General features: G+C 43.4%; 3 protein-coding genes across 5 annotated transcripts; 2 read left to right on the top strand and 1 right to left on the bottom strand.

Annotated features, from left to right (window-relative positions):
* The first annotated feature begins 156 nt into the window (after positions 1 to 156).
* On the top strand, positions 157 to 3,090 carry LOC133849219 (inhibitory POU protein-like). Of its 2 annotated transcripts, XM_062285133.1 has the most exons (3): positions 157 to 489; positions 1,421 to 1,655; positions 2,836 to 3,090. In XM_062285133.1, exons 2-3 carry the CDS (start codon positions 1,450 to 1,452, stop codon positions 3,011 to 3,013), a joined length of 384 nt encoding a protein of 127 aa, XP_062141117.1. In that variant the 5' UTR covers positions 157 to 489; positions 1,421 to 1,449; the 3' UTR covers positions 3,014 to 3,090. The 2 variants fall into 2 exon arrangements, with proteins under 2 accessions (XP_062141117.1, XP_062141118.1); XM_062285134.1 differs by lacking the exon at positions 157 to 489 and having other exon boundaries at positions 1,212 to 1,655.
* A 3,577-nt stretch (positions 3,091 to 6,667) lies between these two features.
* LOC133849212 (G-protein coupled receptor moody) lies at positions 6,668 to 9,577 on the top strand. Its single transcript, XM_062285127.1, has 3 exons — positions 6,668 to 7,507; positions 7,598 to 8,326; positions 8,856 to 9,577. The coding sequence occupies exons 1-3, from the start codon at positions 6,954 to 6,956 to the stop codon at positions 9,277 to 9,279; spliced, it is 1,707 nt and encodes a 568-aa protein (XP_062141111.1). The 5' UTR covers positions 6,668 to 6,953; the 3' UTR covers positions 9,280 to 9,577.
* A 165-nt stretch (positions 9,578 to 9,742) lies between these two features.
* Positions 9,743 to 17,459, bottom strand: LOC133849208 (serine/threonine-protein kinase par-1). Of its 2 annotated transcripts, XM_062285122.1 has the most exons (8): positions 16,954 to 17,459; positions 15,698 to 16,546; positions 15,582 to 15,645; positions 14,687 to 14,973; positions 13,499 to 14,626; positions 13,164 to 13,430; positions 12,688 to 12,791; positions 9,743 to 12,621 (listed from the first exon to the last, which is right to left on the bottom strand). In XM_062285122.1, the coding sequence occupies exons 2-8, from the start codon at positions 16,340 to 16,342 to the stop codon at positions 10,785 to 10,787; spliced, it is 4,332 nt and encodes a 1,443-aa protein (XP_062141106.1). In that variant the 5' UTR covers positions 16,343 to 16,546; positions 16,954 to 17,459; the 3' UTR covers positions 9,743 to 10,784. The 2 variants fall into 2 exon arrangements, with proteins under 2 accessions (XP_062141106.1, XP_062141107.1); XM_062285123.1 differs by lacking the exon at positions 16,954 to 17,459 and having other exon boundaries at positions 15,698 to 16,884.
* Between the last annotated feature and the right edge of the window lie 178 nt (positions 17,460 to 17,637).

The following is a 17,637-nucleotide window of genomic DNA, read 5'->3' as shown; positions in this document are numbered from 1 at the left end:
TAATAATATAAAAACACACCTAGATCTATCAAATTCAATGACAACTCGAAATTGAGTTTAAATAATATTGTAAAATAACTCAGATACCTTTGCAAACACAATCTTAGTAAGGTTATATAGACGATTGTTTATTCTAGACATTCAAATAGACATAGACATTCGAAGAAATTATTATTTATTTTAAATTACAAGTATTTAAATTTATTTGACAAAATAAAAAACCTCTAATACTATGAGCATAATAAAAGACTTCAAAGATATTGCAAAAATTATAAATTCTCTTAAATGGGTGGACTGGCACAGTATATTTTTGGCAATTCTGCAGTCATGCCAATACATAGTAAGGACAATGACAAGTTTAACAAGTCGAGTCCTTCAAATTATACGTCAGCTAATCTGCGAATTAAAAACTATTGTCAGACCCCCCACATTCTCCTAGAGCTCTGAAGAGGCTTGCTTTAGATTGTAAAGAGCGACGGCACAGACTTGGTAAGCATCTGATCTAACAGATTACAGCTCGAAGAATAGCTCTGAAATCAATCTTCAATTTAATTAGTATAACTCACACAATTGTTTCATCATACCATTAACATTACCTTTCTGATTAAGCTCAATTTTTATTCGGAATGAATCAAAATCAGAGCTCGCAAATAACTGTTGACCGTTTCTCGTTGTCTTATCATGGTTCTTTACAAAAAGTCTCAATGAGCAACAAATGTATGGCTTCTTTACTATTGATGCTGTCTCGGCTATTGATGCTGATCAAGAATATATGTATAACATATATTTTATTGGCTCGGAGATGCCTCCTTCTACCTGTTACATACATTGCCTTCTACCCTATGAGTAGCGGGTATAAAAACGGTCGATAGTTATTTGCGAGCTATGATCAAAATCAAATTCCTCAACTATCCATTTTGTTGACAAAAGTCACATTCGCCTCGAATTTTAAATCGAATATCTTTGAACTATCAATTAGGTTTAATTTATTTTGTAAACAATTGTTTTGAAAATTTAAATTTAGTTTAAATAATAAAAATCACAAAGTATTATAATTAAATTTCTAATATAAATATAATTTGTTGTGGTTTTGTATTATTAAAGGCATTTGATATGTTCATGAAATCACAATTATTAATGTTATTTAATGTCTCTAGTTTCAAGTTTCCAAGTTTAAAGTTGCTGTCTCTAATTTCAAGTTCCTAATTAGTTTTAGCATTAAATCAAGTTCTATATTATAAAACCGTATTCTAAATATGTACATATGTCTCGATTTCCTGTTGTCAAGTAATGCATAATCTTCATTAGAAGACAGAGAGACAGATCATAATCTTTCCCAGTTCCATGTCGGTTCGCATTGAATCGCCATAGAATCGCCAAGAATAGCCCATCATTTGACATTCGACTTCGACTCTTGCAGGAGTCTCGCAAGCCTATATCGGCAGGATCATGGCCAAGCTTCCTGGCCTGTGGTCACTGACCCAACAAACGATTTCAAAACTGGAGAATGGGCAGCTATCACATACAAACATGATTAAACTAATGCCCCATTATGTGAAGGCCCTGGTGATGGAGGAGTCGCGTCGGGAGCGGCCGGATGCCCCGCTGGAGGATCCCGATGCGCCCATCCTGCTGCGGAAGCGCGCATGGAGAAGGTAGGAAGTGTTTTAATTACAGCGGTAATCCAACCAACCAACCCAACCAACAAACAACCAACCAACAACCAAACCAAACCAACCACGACTGCTGCCAACTTTTCCCCAGACTCCCCAAAGCAGCACAAACATCAATCCCAGTCCCATAACCTGCATAATTCTCCAACAGGGTTGGAGTCCAACCCGTCAATTGGCAGAGTGTTAATTTGGCTACATAGCAAATAAAGAACAAACAAGTAAGAAAGCTACAGTCGAGTGTGCTCGACTGTGAGAGACCCGCTACCCATTTTGAATAAAAGTAAAATATTCCGGTATTATTTTCAAAATATACCAAAAAAAACTACACAAATTCTAAAAATATACCAAATTGCGTATTTGATATATAGATATATAGTACCACATTCAAAAAATACCATAGACAGCACAATATACCAGATTGTCGGCCAAAGCAACTAAGACCCCTAGTGAGTAGGCGTTGTTGTCCATTCGAAAGTATTTCTTTAATAACTTCCACAATCTGATCGCAACCAAATCGGGGATGACAATTACTATAGTTGTTATTGTATATACCAAAATTCGAAGAAAATTCTAGCTTTAAAATTACGCTTGTTATTTGTTTTTTTGATTTGTTGGGGCGGGAGTGGGCGTGGGAAATTTTTAAGCAAACTTGATCTGTGTGCAAACATAACAAATAAATTATAGCTCTATCTCTTATAGTCTCTGAGATGTAGGTGTTCAAACGGACGGACGGACAGACGGACATGGCTAGGTCGTCTCGGCTATTGATGATGATCAAGAATATATATACTTCGGTCGGAGATGCCTCCTTCTACCTGTTACATACATTTCCTGCCGGCACAAAGTTATAATACCCTTCAACCCTATTGGTAGCGGGTATAAAAAGAATTGTCCCCAAATTTTGTAATCCCAAATATCGACTTGTTGACTTTTAAGAACTTCTACTGAAAGGGTAGCGGGTATCCCAAGTAGAAATAGAAAGACACATGCGAAATTCTAGTCCTCCGGCGGAAACCCACCAACAAAGAAACATGAACTAGAACCGTGAACCATGAACCAGAACTAGAACCACAACCAGTACAAAATCAGAACAGACCAAAAACATCGCAACGTTAGGATCCACTTCTAAAGTAATCTATATCGAGTCTTTTTTTTCAACTAGGCGGAATTCAATTAAACCATCGGCCAAGCAAAAGCTGAAAGAAAAATTTAAAGAAAATCCGCGTCCAACCTATGAAGAAATCACTCGCATAGCATCCGAGATTAATTTAGATTATATGGTGGTACGGAATTGGTTTGCTAATGAAAGACAACATAGAAAACATTTGTGTAACCATTAAGGACTGACTAACAGCAAGAGCAACAACAGAAAAAGCGCACGTACAATTAAATTTAGTTTAAATAATAAAAATTACAAAGTATTATAATAAAATTTCTAATATAAATATAATTTGTTATGATTTTGTATCATTAAAGGCATTTGATATGTTCCTTTTGCATACGATTTTTTTAATCTCTATGTTCATGAAATCACAATTATTATTTAGTGTCTCTAGTTTCAAGTTCCTACTTGATTGCCTCCGATATTTTTAAGATTCCAAAAAACCATTCAGAGCAGCGTATTGATTTCATTGATGTTGCTGATGAAGACTGCAATCCAAAAATCACAGAGGAGCAGCAAGCTGAAAATAGTAGCGATGAAATAGTTGAAGTCGTACTTTATGATCCGCATGGCAATCAGGTTATCGTAAAATGTAGAGTCTTCAGTGATGTTTGTATAAGAGAGATGACTATCGTCTTAAAGAATTTACAAATATTTTACAGAGAACAAATACAAATACAAATACAAATATTGTTCAGTTAAATAAAATATTTTTCAAGCTTAAATTGTCCAACTATTTCAAATATCGATAGATTTATTTGATATGTCCATTGACATTTTTTTTTAATCTTATAATACATTTATAGCATTAATCCGTATCCGTATTCCGTATTAATTAAAATATATATTTGAATTCGACAATCCGTCGGATTATTGGTCTGGAATTATTAAATTTCGTAGTTTCATATGGCATTATTATTTGTTTATACCTTATACCTTTGAATCAAATCAAGCACCAGTCGTTTTAAGTTATATTTTGTAATATTTTGTTATAAGGATGTAACTTAACACAAGTTTGAGAAGTATTTTGTTAAATTTAAAAATGTTAAAAAATAAAAGTTGTGCAAATATAATTACCAGATGTATAATTTGAAGCAATAGATATTGGTGTTTACATTACCCGGAATTAAGTTGATACTGATAAGACGTCGCGACTCAGGACTTAAGTTCTCAATTGAGTCACTCAATTTGAGTGGCTATCACCATCCCCCCTCTCTATCTCTCTCTCTCTCTCTCTTCCTGTCTCTCGGTCTCTATTGTAAGTAAACATTTACTTACAGAAATCGATAGGCAGAAGGGTCGGGAGTACAATAACATGATCGTATCGCCCATTTGATTTCTAAACATTGCAATGCCAGTGCTAGTTACCGAGTGCATTTGATTAGTGGTCAACGATACCAACTGCAAGCCACAACATTACAAATAAATAAATAGAACTGCAAGTAAAAGTATATAATGTGTATACGTATGTGTGTGTGTGCTTGCATTAAAAACAAACATTTCACACTCTACAGAGAGCGGAGTGGAGAGAATGGAAGATGGAGAATGAGAATGAGAACGGCAGCAAGGCGACGTCGCGGTCAGTTTTCAATTGTTGCTAAAGAGTTCTTCTGACTCAGTTGAACACACTCACACACACACACAAATACTCTGCATGACACTCACTCTCACTCTCATTCCATTTGCCAGCCCATTCCTATTCGCCTCCCATCCCATTCCCATTTGCGCTCTACTCAATGAACTGCTGCTGCCCGTTGCCCGCAGACAACGTTCCACTGCCACTGTTTTATATTTATGTACATACTTATAAATACTTGTATATGTATATATACATATATGCTTCGATTTTGTTTTTTGATGTTTTTTTTAACTGCTGCTGCTGTTTGCCTGGTTAATTAATTAAGTCTCCCATTTCATACCACGAGACCATCATGACCCAGCCACAGTTGCAGCACCATCCGCATCTCCATCCCCATTCCCATTCCAAATCGAATCCATTTGCTATGACGGCATCGAGTTTATAGGCACTTCCAATTGAAGCTCGGGTCATTCTAGAGTTCACTTGCCAAGAAAGTATCACTCGCTAGCTCTCTCTCTCACTCTCACTCTCTTTCTCTTGGCTTTTTGTTTGTGTGGTCTGCTGTCTGCTGTCTTATGTATGTATGTAGACATGTGTGTACACAGAGCACTCATACATTATGTTCTAGTGTATTATTCTTGCTTTAATAGCAACTTCAGATTCTACTAGACTCCAGATACATTTATACGCTTAATTAGCAGGTCTTTTTATGCATATAAATTTCTAATTTTTGCATTTAACGATTTTATGTTAATTTCAAATAGATACATCATAGTCGACACAATATAGACACAATGTGATACAGCTGATCATTTGAGAAATAAGCTCTGAAATACGTTTGATCAAAATTGATTGCGATCAAGAAAGAATGTATTAATGGCATTTATATTAAAATTCTATAATCTCTAAGCAAATAAAATGAATAATATGTTTATAAGATTTCTTTAACTTGAACTTGGGGAATATACATAGGAAATACAGAATACCGTATGCAAAGCTCTCTTCCCTCCGCTAGATGTAGTGGCAAGAAACTCGTAAATTAGCCAGAAGAATTCCTCATTGCACACGGCTGAGTACTCCGTGAGTGCCTCCTCCACATGCTATGCTTTTGGTAGCGCCTACTCAGTGAGTTCCTCTACCGGGAATATTCCCTTTGCCCGTGCACAAATCTGATGCTGATACTGATGCTGTGTCTGATGATGCTTTCTCTAATTTTTGTTGTTGTTGCTTTGTTTTGTGGCCATATCATGCTTATAATATCGCCAGTGAGGCGGAAGAAACTACTCGTACTATTCGTACTATGTATGCATGACTATTGCTGCTTTTCAGCTCGCAAGATTTGTACAAATATTCAATTTGGAAATCGCGAGAGACCTCAATTCTTCAGGGCAACGGGCAATAGAAATACATTGTTCGTGATAGTATATTTGCAACATATGCTGCGAAGAATTGTTGCATGCAGCCCTCGCATATTGTATTGTATTTGAGAATTCCAAAAAAAGAAACAATACCAAAAACAAAAAAACAAAAAAAAAAATATCTAGCTAGTGTATGTATAAGAACAATGTAAACAAAGCGGTCCGCTCATTTCAAATTACCCGATGATGAAGTCAATTGTTGTATACAATAAAAATTGTGTTGTTTTCCTTTTCGAAAGTTTCGTTTCATTTTCCATACCCTGTAACCCGTTGAAGTATTAGAAATAACGTATCATCCTCTCATTTTCTCTGCAATATCCCAATAATCTCAGCAACTACATCAACTGGAGCTGCAAAATTTCGCATATGGAATCACACAAGCCTTTTATTCATAAATCTTTAATAAGAAATAATAAGAAAATATCCCAAGGAACTCAGTCATTATGTTACCTGTAGATAATTGTTAATATTGACTTTTGTTACTAAATTTCTTACTATTAATGCAACAAACTTTTCAAATAATGTATGTTATTTGTTTTGATTTGAACTTGCAACGTATAAAAATATATTAGAATGTGTTTTTCACAACTCGTTTAAAAGATGCTCATAATAACTATAGTAACTCAGGATCCAAGCTAAATAAAGCGATGCATGTTTTTTTAAAGAGCTTTAAAATTAATTTATTGAAATTATCAAAAACATTTTTGAGATAGAAAGAAATGTAATACATTTTGAAATGGGTATCCCCAAGTCGTGCGTAGCATGCCATAGCTCTCTATTTGTGTGCATGTCTGTTTTTTTTTTGTTGTATGTGCTCTAGCTGTTGTTTCTAGCTGGATGATTTGGGCTATTTGGGCTAGTTGTGGATGTATAGAATTTAGTTTAGTACAAAATCGGCGCAGGAACGAGCGCGTCATAGTTGCAAACGCCGCATTCCCTAAGAGCACACACACTCACTCACACTCGCACACACACACACACACACACACACACACACACACACACACACGCCCGCAGACAAATCACCGCAACGCACCGCACAACGCATTTCACACATTCTCAAGCCACGTTTCGGCCCTTGGGAGAGGGAAGAGGGGGGCGGCGATTGGATCGGAGGGAGCATGTTACTCCAGTTGGCAGATAGCGAGGCGCAAGCGCAGTTCCACCTGCTGAGTGTGCCGCCTTTGGGCGTGGCCGCCTTGGCTGGTCGCAAGGCAAGCGTCAACAGGAGCAGCAGCAGTTTGGTTGCGACCGATGTCGACATCGATGTCGACGTCGAGGATGAGCCAGCGGCCGGGGATCAGCTGGAGAATCAGCTGTTCGAGGGCTATTCGGATGAGCTGCTGACATTCGCATGGATCGCATGCATTGTGTTCATCATTGTCGGTGTCCCCGGCAATCTGCTGACGATCATTGCGCTCTCGCGCGGCAAACAGACGCGCAACTCCACCGCGATCTTTATCATAAATCTGTCGTGCTCGGATCTACTGTTCGGCTGCTTCAATTTGCCGCTGGCAACGTCCACGTTCAAGGAGCGCGCCTGGACACACAGCGATCTGATGTGTCGTCTATTTCCCCTGCTACGCTATGGTCTAATGGCGGTCTCGTTGCTCTCCGTTTCACTGATCACGATCAATCGCTATATTATCATTGCCCATCCACGACAGTATCCGCGGTAAGTGTAATAGAACAACAGATGGATCTCCTAAAAGATCTCTGACTACCCCTTCACTCGCTCTCTCTCTCTCTCTCTCTGTCCATCCAGCATCTATCAGCGACGCTATCTAGCCTTGATGGTTGCCAGCACTTGGCTGATCACCTTCTCGATCATGATTCCCACGTGGCGCGGCATCTGGGGACGCTTTGGCCTGGATACGAGCATCGGTTCGTGCTCGATATTGCACGACAAGAACGATCGATCGCCCAAGGAGTTCCTCTTCATGATCGCCTTCCTGCTGCCTTGCATCTGTATTGTCATCTGCTATGCCCGCATCTTCCTCCTGGTTCGCCAGGCCGCCATTCGAGCGGGCGCCAATGCCGCCAAGAACTCCGAATTTGCCCAAACGCCGCCTATTACTGCTCAAAAGCCGCCCGACAACGTCAAGGATAAAGATAAAGAGAAGGATAAGGCTAAGAGCAAGTCCAAAGGCAAGGATAAGAGTAAATCCAAGGACAAGAATAAAGACAAGGAGAAGAGCAACAAGGAAGCAAATTCAAGCAGCGAGGACACGTCCCTGCGTCCCTTTGTCGTCAACGAAAGTCTAGCCTACATCGATGACAACGTCTCCACCGACAATTTCCCCATCTCCTACAGCATTCAGAAGGAGCCGCCTATTGATGCCAATGTGGTGCTGCAGCAGCAGGATGACCGTAGCAAAGACACTTCCAACGTCACATCAGCAGCTCCAAGTGCTGCCACAGTGACGGACACTCCCCTGAACGACACCAACGCCATAAGTCGATCACAGACGCTCGTCGAGCAATCGAGAAACTCGTAAGTAGCCAAAAAAAAAAAGAAAAAAACACTCCAGGGGAGAAAGAAAAATCCAGGGATCATATTATATAAAACTTATTACTTGCTGATAAGGTATCAGGAAAAGGTTTCCTACTTACTGAAGAATAATATAAACAATTAGATTTTCGATCGTTTTGTAAATTTCCGAAATGTAAATAGCAGATCATAATTTCAATCAATTTATTGAAATAATATTCAAAAGGGTTTGTCTTCTTTACGCAAAATATTAGGAACAAAATTAGTCAAAATTCCGCATTTTAAGGATCAAATATTAAGTACCAAATAGGCATGACAAAACATGATTATTTTGAACTCTTGAATATATAAAAAAAAAAAAAAGACTTATCCTTTAAATAAACATTTCAATTTAATTGTTATTTACAGTTTTTTTACTGTATTCAACAAAATTGATGTTACTTTTAATTACAAATATTGCTAAAGTCCCTGATAAGAATCTGAATATTTGATTATAAAACTAACCGATTAATATTTAATATGTCTTGTACAGAAAGAACCCGATAACGACCTCGCTGCGCACCTCGTTCACACGCTTCAATCCCCGCAAATCGCATTATGTGTCCATGGGGAACACATCGAATGCCTCATCGATCTATCCGGGTCGCATGAGTGCCAAGGATCGTCGATTACTGAAGATGATACTAGTGATATTCGTCTGGTTTGTCATCTGCTATCTGCCAATCACAGTGTCTAAGATTTGGAAGAGTGCAAACAATGTGCATGTTTTCAACATCATGGGCTATTTACTGATCTATCTGACCACCTGCATCAATCCATTCATCTATGTACTCATGAGCTCCGAATATCGTCGCGCCTATTGGAATCTCCTGCGATGCCATCAGACAGAGCAAAAACAGCAGCATCAGCGAGCCATGAAAAAGCATCTCGAGTCGAATCGGGCGGCCAAAACATGATCTACATTATACACGATCCCCTCGCCCTGGCACCGAGTTCCGTCCCCAAACATCGAGAGCATCCGAAGAGAACCAGAAGAGAACGGCATAATTCTTCCAGCAAAAGCCATTATCCATCTATGTTTATATATCTCGTATCCATTTCCATATTCACTTTTCCGAATCTTGTACTATAATGGAACACAAATACTACATATCGATATTACTATATAGGGTTTGTAACGATTACACTGTAAATTTAATTGTGTCGCTCAGAAAATTATAAGTGCATTTACTGCTCAACCGATTTGCGTTTTTTTATAATATATTTATCTGTCTGGAACTACCAAACTTAGTGAAAATATTCATAAAATAAATTCCGGATACGATTGCTGCGAGTACTTTAAACCTCGCCAGTAAATAAATTCAAAGGCCTCAAGATTGATAAATCTATAGATTGAAATGCATTTTTATGCGAAATGACTTTGGTTTTGATTGTTTATTATTTTTTTTTAATATCTGGATTTTACATTTGAATTCCATGTTTAAGAACAATCGATGTTTTTTTCTTTTTTTGTATTTTTTGTTTTTGCTGCTTGTCGCTAATTATTGTACCAATACATACATATCTGTAACAGAATATGAATACATACATACACATATATAAGTATGTGTGCATGTATGCGTGTATATGTATATAGAAATAGGAATTTTGTATATCCCTATACCTTCAATAAATGCTTTGAATAATTGATATACGTATGAATGTATGTATGAATGAATGTAGTTTTTTTGTTTGCGTTGTTATCGTTATCGTCGTTATCATAATCGTAATCGTCATCGCCATCGTTATCGTTACCGTTATCATTATATGGTTTTGTGTGGCGAATTTAGAATCTTTGCTAGTACCAACCAGACAATACAGAGTAGAGAGCACTTAATACATAATTATTATCAATAGATACATATTGTATATGCCAGTGTTTGTTAATGTGTACGAAAACTTGGACTACTTAAGGCTAATAACACAACTAAATGATCCAGTATCTAGTATCCAGTATCCAGCATCGACCATATTCAGTATTCAGTATACAGTAAGCACTGTCTCTAGTATTCAGTATTATTATGGTATGGCGATATCGATAAATCGTTCGGTCATTTGTTTTTGGATCGCTAAAGGTATATGTATATATGGTATATATATGTAAGTATATATGTATATGTAAGCCTAAAAATGTATGTATATGTAAGTGTGTGAGTGTGTTCCGTGTTATCGTATGTCGATAAATATATCGTAATATATATATATATATATATATATATATTTGTATAGTACTTTTTATGCAATGTATATGGATAAAATTATTTGTATTCAACTTCTGTATGTTAATGTTACTTCTACTTTTAATTTAATTTTGTTTTAATTGCGATTGCGAGCGTAATAAAAAAATCAATTTTGCCTCACTGTGCTGCGCGTCCTTGGTGAGGAAGGGGAGAGAATAGTAGTACTAGGAAAAGGGCTTACATCAGACGGACTCCAGATGCTCAGAGATCTCCAGTATGGGACTCTCGCTGAGCGGCTTGACCAGCGTCTGCCAGCTGGGCTGGAACAAACTCAGAACCGGTGTCGTCGTTGTCTGCGATCTTACATGGTATTCGGACGTGGTCGTTGTCTCGCCCAGCACCGCAGTATGGTGCACCACATGACCGTGATGGTGATGGCCATGGCCATGACCGTGACTATGATTGTGCCCATGACCATGGACATGAGCGTGTTGATGCATCGACTGCGGCGGTGTCGCTGGAGGCGTCGTGGACGGTGGTGGCGCCGATGCAGCTTCTCCAGCAGCTCCAGTTCCCGTTGCAGCTCCCATCACAACCACTCCAGCGGGTGCTCCCCCTGCGCCTGGCGCTTGAGCCACTCCAGGCAACGGCTCGCTGGCCGGCTGACTGATGTACGACGTCTTCAGGTTCATCTGACTGAAGGCATGCGCACCCGGCATAGTCAGCGAGTGTTGCAGTCGCGGCGGTCCACTGCGCGGACGATCGAGCATGGCCAGCTCGTAGAGCTCCTCCGCAAGGTGCTGTTCCGATGCCGGTTGCGTGGCCAGCGCATGCAGCTGGCTGTGATTGTAGTGCTGCAGCTGCTGGTGATGCCGCCCGGCCAGCTGTGCCTCCAGTGCGTACTGCTTCTGGAAGAGCTGACGCTTCTGCTGGAGTAGACGATGCTGCAGGAGCTGCTGCTGCAGCGGTGGTTTCTGCATGGGCGACATGGCGGCCAGATGCTGATGCTGCTGCTGATGGTGATGCTGCGGAGGATAGACGCCTGGCGGTGGCGGTGGCGGTGCATAGCAGCTGCCAGCATGGCCCGCAAAGAGATCACTCGGTGCGGTGTCTTGGAGGAGCAGCGCCTGGGGCGGCGCTGGCGGCACATAGGACAGCGATGGTTTCACGGGCATCGCATAGAATTGACCGTGTGGAAATTGACAATTGGCTAGACTGAGCTCCTCCAGCGTCAGCTGGCCATGATGGGCCATGGTATGTCCATGTGGATGTCCGTGCGGATGGGGATGCGAATGGGGATGCGAGTGCGGATGATGCATATGACCGTAGATGGCAGCCTCCTGTTGCAGCTGCTGTATCTCCAGCCAGCCATGACGTTTGGCCTGTTCGTAGCGATAGCTGCCATAGACACGACTCGCGCCCAGCAGAGAGCTGGAGCTGAGCAGACCCTGGGCCACCAGGCCGTCGCTGGCGCGTCGACCCTCCCGGAAGTGGATCGGCGAACGCTTGTCCACAAAGGGCGGTGGCGGCGGCGGCGGCGCCGGCGACTGGTTGCTACCCGGTGCCTGTCCCGGCCCCTGACCCTGGCTCTGGAGCTGTCCCGATCCCTGCCCCGTTGCCGTTGACTGTTGTACGGCGCTGGGCATATGGATGCACGAGTTGTGGCTGCTATACAGTGAGATCTCCGACGAGTGGCCGCTGGAGATGCCAGCGGATGCAGCTGCAGTCGCTGATGCGGCCGTTGCTGCAGCTGCCGCCAGCATCGAGTTGCTCATACAGGACGGCAAACTGCCGGAGGGCAACACAAAGTCCAAACTCTCGTAGGCGCTGCAGTTGCTCTTCGAGGAGCCACGACTTAAATTCTGGCTGAGACTCTTCGAATAGCTGCCAGCGAGCACACCGCTTGAGCTGCTGCTACTTGCATAGGAGCGTGTTCGGGTCGCCTGTGCACTTGTCAAATCCGTCGAGGATTGGGAGCCCTCCTTGGCGCCCTCGTTGCCCTGATCCGTGTCGCAGCCTTCGTCGGTGCTGGAGCTGCCCTGCGCCAACACCTTCTTCTCAAAAGTCTTCTTCTCGCGCCTGCAAGAAACAGTTTCACTTGGGTTGCTCCTGGTATCCCGCTTGCCTGCCGTCTGCTGCACTTACCCATCGCCATTCGGTTTAGTCTGCTGTCCTCCAGCAATCTCATTTGATTTGCCCACATCGCCATTGCTGTTGCCATTCGTTGTGGCGCCTTTTCGCTTCGGTTTCTAGTACGAATAACATTTGCAATTAGCGATATGTGATTGAAGTGATCATGCAGAAGCAATAGATTACAAGCAAGCGATCCCCTTTGGAATAAAATCAAAGATAGACAGGGAAACAAGGGAAGGTCAAGGAGTCGATGAGGTAAGGTGTATGAGCTCTGAGGTTTGCGAGTCACTTTTGCAATCATTGAGCAGTGTCAGCGTAATGTCCTTAGAGATTAAGCCACATGCAGGGAAACAAGGGAAGGTCAAGGAGTCGAGGTTTACGAATGAGCGATGAAGAAGCAACGCATTACGAGGACAAGTGTCATTTGCTTAGGCAAGAGAGCAAAGGAAGGTTAAGGAGTCAAGGTATTTTAGTGTTATAACACCTACCTCTATGGGAAGCGGACTCTCCTGCAGAGTCTGGAACAGACGACTGGCCTCCGCGGACATCTTAAAGCGAAAGCTCTGATTGAGATTGGTGGTGGAGTCGAAACTACTTGAGCTAGACATGGGCTTTATTGTCTTGTTGCTATTGTGTTGATGCTGTATTTGGTCGGCAGTGGGCGTCGAGGTGGCGTTGGTGGTGGCATGCTCTGGTGCCGCACTAGAAGCCGTCTGCTGCTCCTCCTCCTTCTTCGTCTCGGCAATGGCAGTGGACTGCAAGAGGGATAAGCGATCAATGCAAATACAGATGAACCAGAGTGAAGTGTGTGTGTGTGTGTTACCTGCTGCAGCAGTTGGCGGCAATCCTCGGTGCTCTGCTTGATGATGTACTCACTAATGGTCTGATGCAGCTGTTTGGGCACCGGCGATGCCAGATGCTGATGACCGCCTTGTTCCAGTTGCTGGCTGGCATTGAGCAGCAGCTCCCTGCACCGCAGATTAGCGAGCGATGGCAGCTGACCACCGCTGCTGCTGCTGCTGCTATCGATGCTCAGCGAGATGCCTACAGGTCGTTGCATGCTTCGCGGCGAGCTTAAGCTATGATGACTCACGCGGGAGCTGCTGTTGCCCACTGGCAGTGGCGTATACCTTGTAGGCATGGCTATGACAGGGCCATGGGGGCCATCATCGCCATTCATATAGCGTGCATAGCCGTGACCATGCGCATGGCCATGGCTATGACCATGGGCATGGGCATGAGGATGAGGATGGGCCTGCTGTTTGACTGCATAGTAGGGATCGGCAGTGGAGCGCTCACTCATCAAAACAGTCTGGTGGCGACTAAGTCTTTTGTGTATCGGTTCCTTGGCCAGGACCGTGGTGGATATTGTCTTTGATTGCTGCTGCTGTTGCTGTTGCTGTTGATGCTGTTGTTGCTGTTGCTGCAACAATTGCTGCTGCAGGAGCTGCTGCTGCGGGGACAACTGATCCAGCAGCAACAGCGATTGCTTGCTGCTCTTGTAGAGCAGACCCGGCTTGCTCTGCTCCTTCTTGTGCGAGACGCGATCTTGCAGCAGCAGATAGATGGCAGCCACATGATCGTAGGTGTTCTTCTTCAAGCTGGCACGCGTCTTGTCCGGTCCAATGCCCACATACTCGGACATTATTCGAAGTATATCCTCGCTCGGCTCTAGCACTGCTTGTCGCTCCATATTCCCGTTATATTTGGCAATTAATGCATGCTCCAGTAGCTCAGGACACATCCAACGATGCCGTTTGATCTGCTCGATGGTATAGCGACGCGTTGGCTCTAGCACCAGCATGCGACGGATAAGATGCTCGCACTCCGAGCTCATGAAGAACGGTATGCGAAAGCGACCCGATAGCACACGATCCCGCAAACTCTGTAATGTAGAGCCATCAAATGGCAATGCTCCGCAAACCAGAACATAGAGCACTACCCCCAGCGACTGTCAATGGACCATAATAAATTAATAAATGAGAGGCTGAGGTACAACATCAACACTTACCCAGATATCAATCTCGGGACCCGTGTACTGCTTGCCCTCGAAAACCTCGGGTGCTGCATAGGGTGGTGAACCGCACCAGGTGGCCAGCAGTTCGCCGGGCTTGAAGTGATTGGAGAAACCAAAATCGGCAATCTTGATGTTCATGCTGAAGTCGAGCAGCAGATTCTCGGCCTTAAGATCACGATGCACTATTCCTTTCTTATGGCAATACTCCACCGCCGAAATAATTTGCCAGAACTTGAAGCGGGCCGCCGACTCCGACATACGTCCATACTTGGCAATGTAATCTGAGAAACAGTTAACGAGGGGGATAACAATGAATAGTCAAGGCTAGTTAAGGACTAGGACAAGGAGCACTATGTATTCTAAGACTAAATTTACCATGAAATAAAGTTCGTATATCCGTTAACTAACTGAGGACTAAGACTAGATCACTACTCGTAAGATGCACATTTCTTTGGATAGACGAGGAAAAACACTAATATTGCTAGTTAACTAAAAAGAGCTTAGGCTAAACGAGGAAAAGGACTAGGATTTCTGCAATTTAATTGGTTACTCCGACAGGGTCAAGGAGTAATCTATGTTAATTAAAGCTTGAACTAGGCTGTCTTTGACTTAACCAGGAATAAGACAAACATTTTCGCTGACGTTTTGCAAAGACTAGATTGAAGAGAAGGACCTTGGTAGATTTGGAGCTTGGAAAACGATTGCTCTACGATACTGGAAGTCTTGGCCTAGGATTTCCTAAGGTCAGGCGAGAAATAAAATTAATACTACCGAACGTTAGTTAATAACTAGTAGTGACTAATCAAGGACCAAGAAGGTAAATAGTAGACTACGTCTGATACTTGAACTAAATTTAGGACTGTCTTCGATGGGTAGGACAAGGACTTACCGAATATCTCGCCTTGACTGGCGTACTCCGAGACGATGTAGATCATATTCTTGGTTTCCATCACCTGCAGCAAACACAAGTTAGAGATTGTGGATGAGGAGTTAGGATAAACTCACCTGATACAATTTGATGATGTGGGGATGCTTAAGTTTCTTCATGATCTCGACCTCGCGATATACCTTCTGGAGATTGGTGTGATCCAATTGGGACTTGTCAATGATCTTGATGGCGACCTCGTTCTTGGTGATGCGATGCCTTGCCAGCTTTACCACCGCAAAGTTGCCCTTGCCAATGGTCCGTTCAATGTCATAGAAGCCAACTCGCATCGGCTCCTTGAGCTTAAGCAGTTCCTTCGGTCCCGTGCCTCCGCTGGCAAATAGCTTCTGTGCCAGCAGCACCTCCTTGCAACTGACCAGGGCATCAATCGATGGCGCAGCCACCGCATCAAGCACACTCCGTGTGCTTTCCAGCACCGGTTGTTGGTGTTGGTGTTGCTGTTGCTCCGATTCCTCCGTTGCAATATCAGGCGACTCCTCCGCTGGCACTGGCACTGACTCTTTGGGTTTGCTCTTGACCTTGGCCTTGCACTTGGGGTGCTCCACGGACTGGTCCTGGCTGTGCCCATTAGCAAGCACATCGCTGGTGGGCAACTCCGTCGTGGCTGCTGCTGCTACTGCTGCTGGCGTTGGGGGCGCCTTGGACTCCTTGGCTGGCGACGTCGGTGCAGCGTCCTCAGCGGACGCGGCTTCGCACGCGCTCATTTTGCGACTCAAACGCAGGAACTGCTGCTGCTGCTGCTGCTGGTGAGTCTGCTGCTACGGCTGCACATGCTCCCGGCGCATGCAGTGGACACCTCTCACGCACGCACACACACACACCCACACACACACGTACACACAGCAGAGTTGACGCCGCCCCTAGAGACGACGATGCGGCAGTGCACGCTCCTCCATTGCAGCAGCGCCCTTTGCAATGCGACAGTGAGACCGACAACGACGACGACAACGACAGCGACAACGAAAACGAAAACAATACGAAATAGAAAACGAAAACAACGTTTGCAAATTTCTACACTCGGCTCTGATAAGAGATTAGTTCACATACACATACTCATACACATGCATGCAATCGCAAAGTGTGCGTATTCATGTGTGTTTGTGTGTGTGTGTGCAGCATAGAAAAATCAATAAGCAAGCGGCTCTCTCGCTTGACGTGAGACGCTGCCATCTCCTCTCGCACTCTCTCTCGCTCTTTTCACGTGTGGAGTAATCGCAGCTAATCACACACACACACACACACACACACACACACACACGCATACATGCACTCGGACATACACACATTTGCCAGTTATGCGTGTGTCATAAATTACCGTTAGTTTTGTGCAAGTTGATTTCCTTGATTTTGTCGCCTGCAATTTGATTGCTAATCTCAAATAGTATTCCAATAATTTTGAGCAGTTGTGTTTCAGTTTCCTCCCGGTTCCAAAAGCGCCCTCAGTCAACAACAGTTCACGACGGTCTCTTTTTTTTTTGGGGCTGACGGACGAGGACAGCGTCAACGTCGATGGTGCTATCCACGATATACTGGCAGGCCAACGCGCTTCTAGCTTCTTCTGGCTTCTGTCTGTGCCTGTGACCCCCAAGCGAGCGAAAGCTATAGCGAAACACACATAGAGAGAGAGAGAGAGAGAAATGTTCTCTGCTCTGCGTCGTTGCGGTCGAGGGTTGCCAAAACATATTTTCGCATGGCATTCGCATGTCACATCATCAGGCATGCCTGGCAACCCAGTGGAGCTCACCAGGTGCTGCGCCACGGCGCATGCGCCTCACCCCCATCTCATGACCCCAGCACAACCCTCTCCTCCTCCTCCATTGACCACTGTTTTGGTTTTCGAATAGCGCGCTCTATCGATTGCCCGTTAGAGCAGAGACGCCCCAAAAGTACAAATCGATGATTAACCTCTTTGATCCTCAACTAAGTATTTCCGGGTCTATTGGCTGAAAGTATTTCCGTTTTTTAAAGCCATCGCAAAATTATATATTGATAATTTGCT

The sequence above is a fragment of the Drosophila sulfurigaster genome, chromosome X (genome assembly GCF_023558435.1).
Source record: "Drosophila sulfurigaster albostrigata strain 15112-1811.04 chromosome X, ASM2355843v2, whole genome shotgun sequence".
NCBI lineage: Eukaryota > Metazoa > Arthropoda > Insecta > Diptera > Drosophilidae > Drosophila > Drosophila sulfurigaster.
This window is presented reverse-complemented; position numbering and strand designations above follow the sequence as displayed.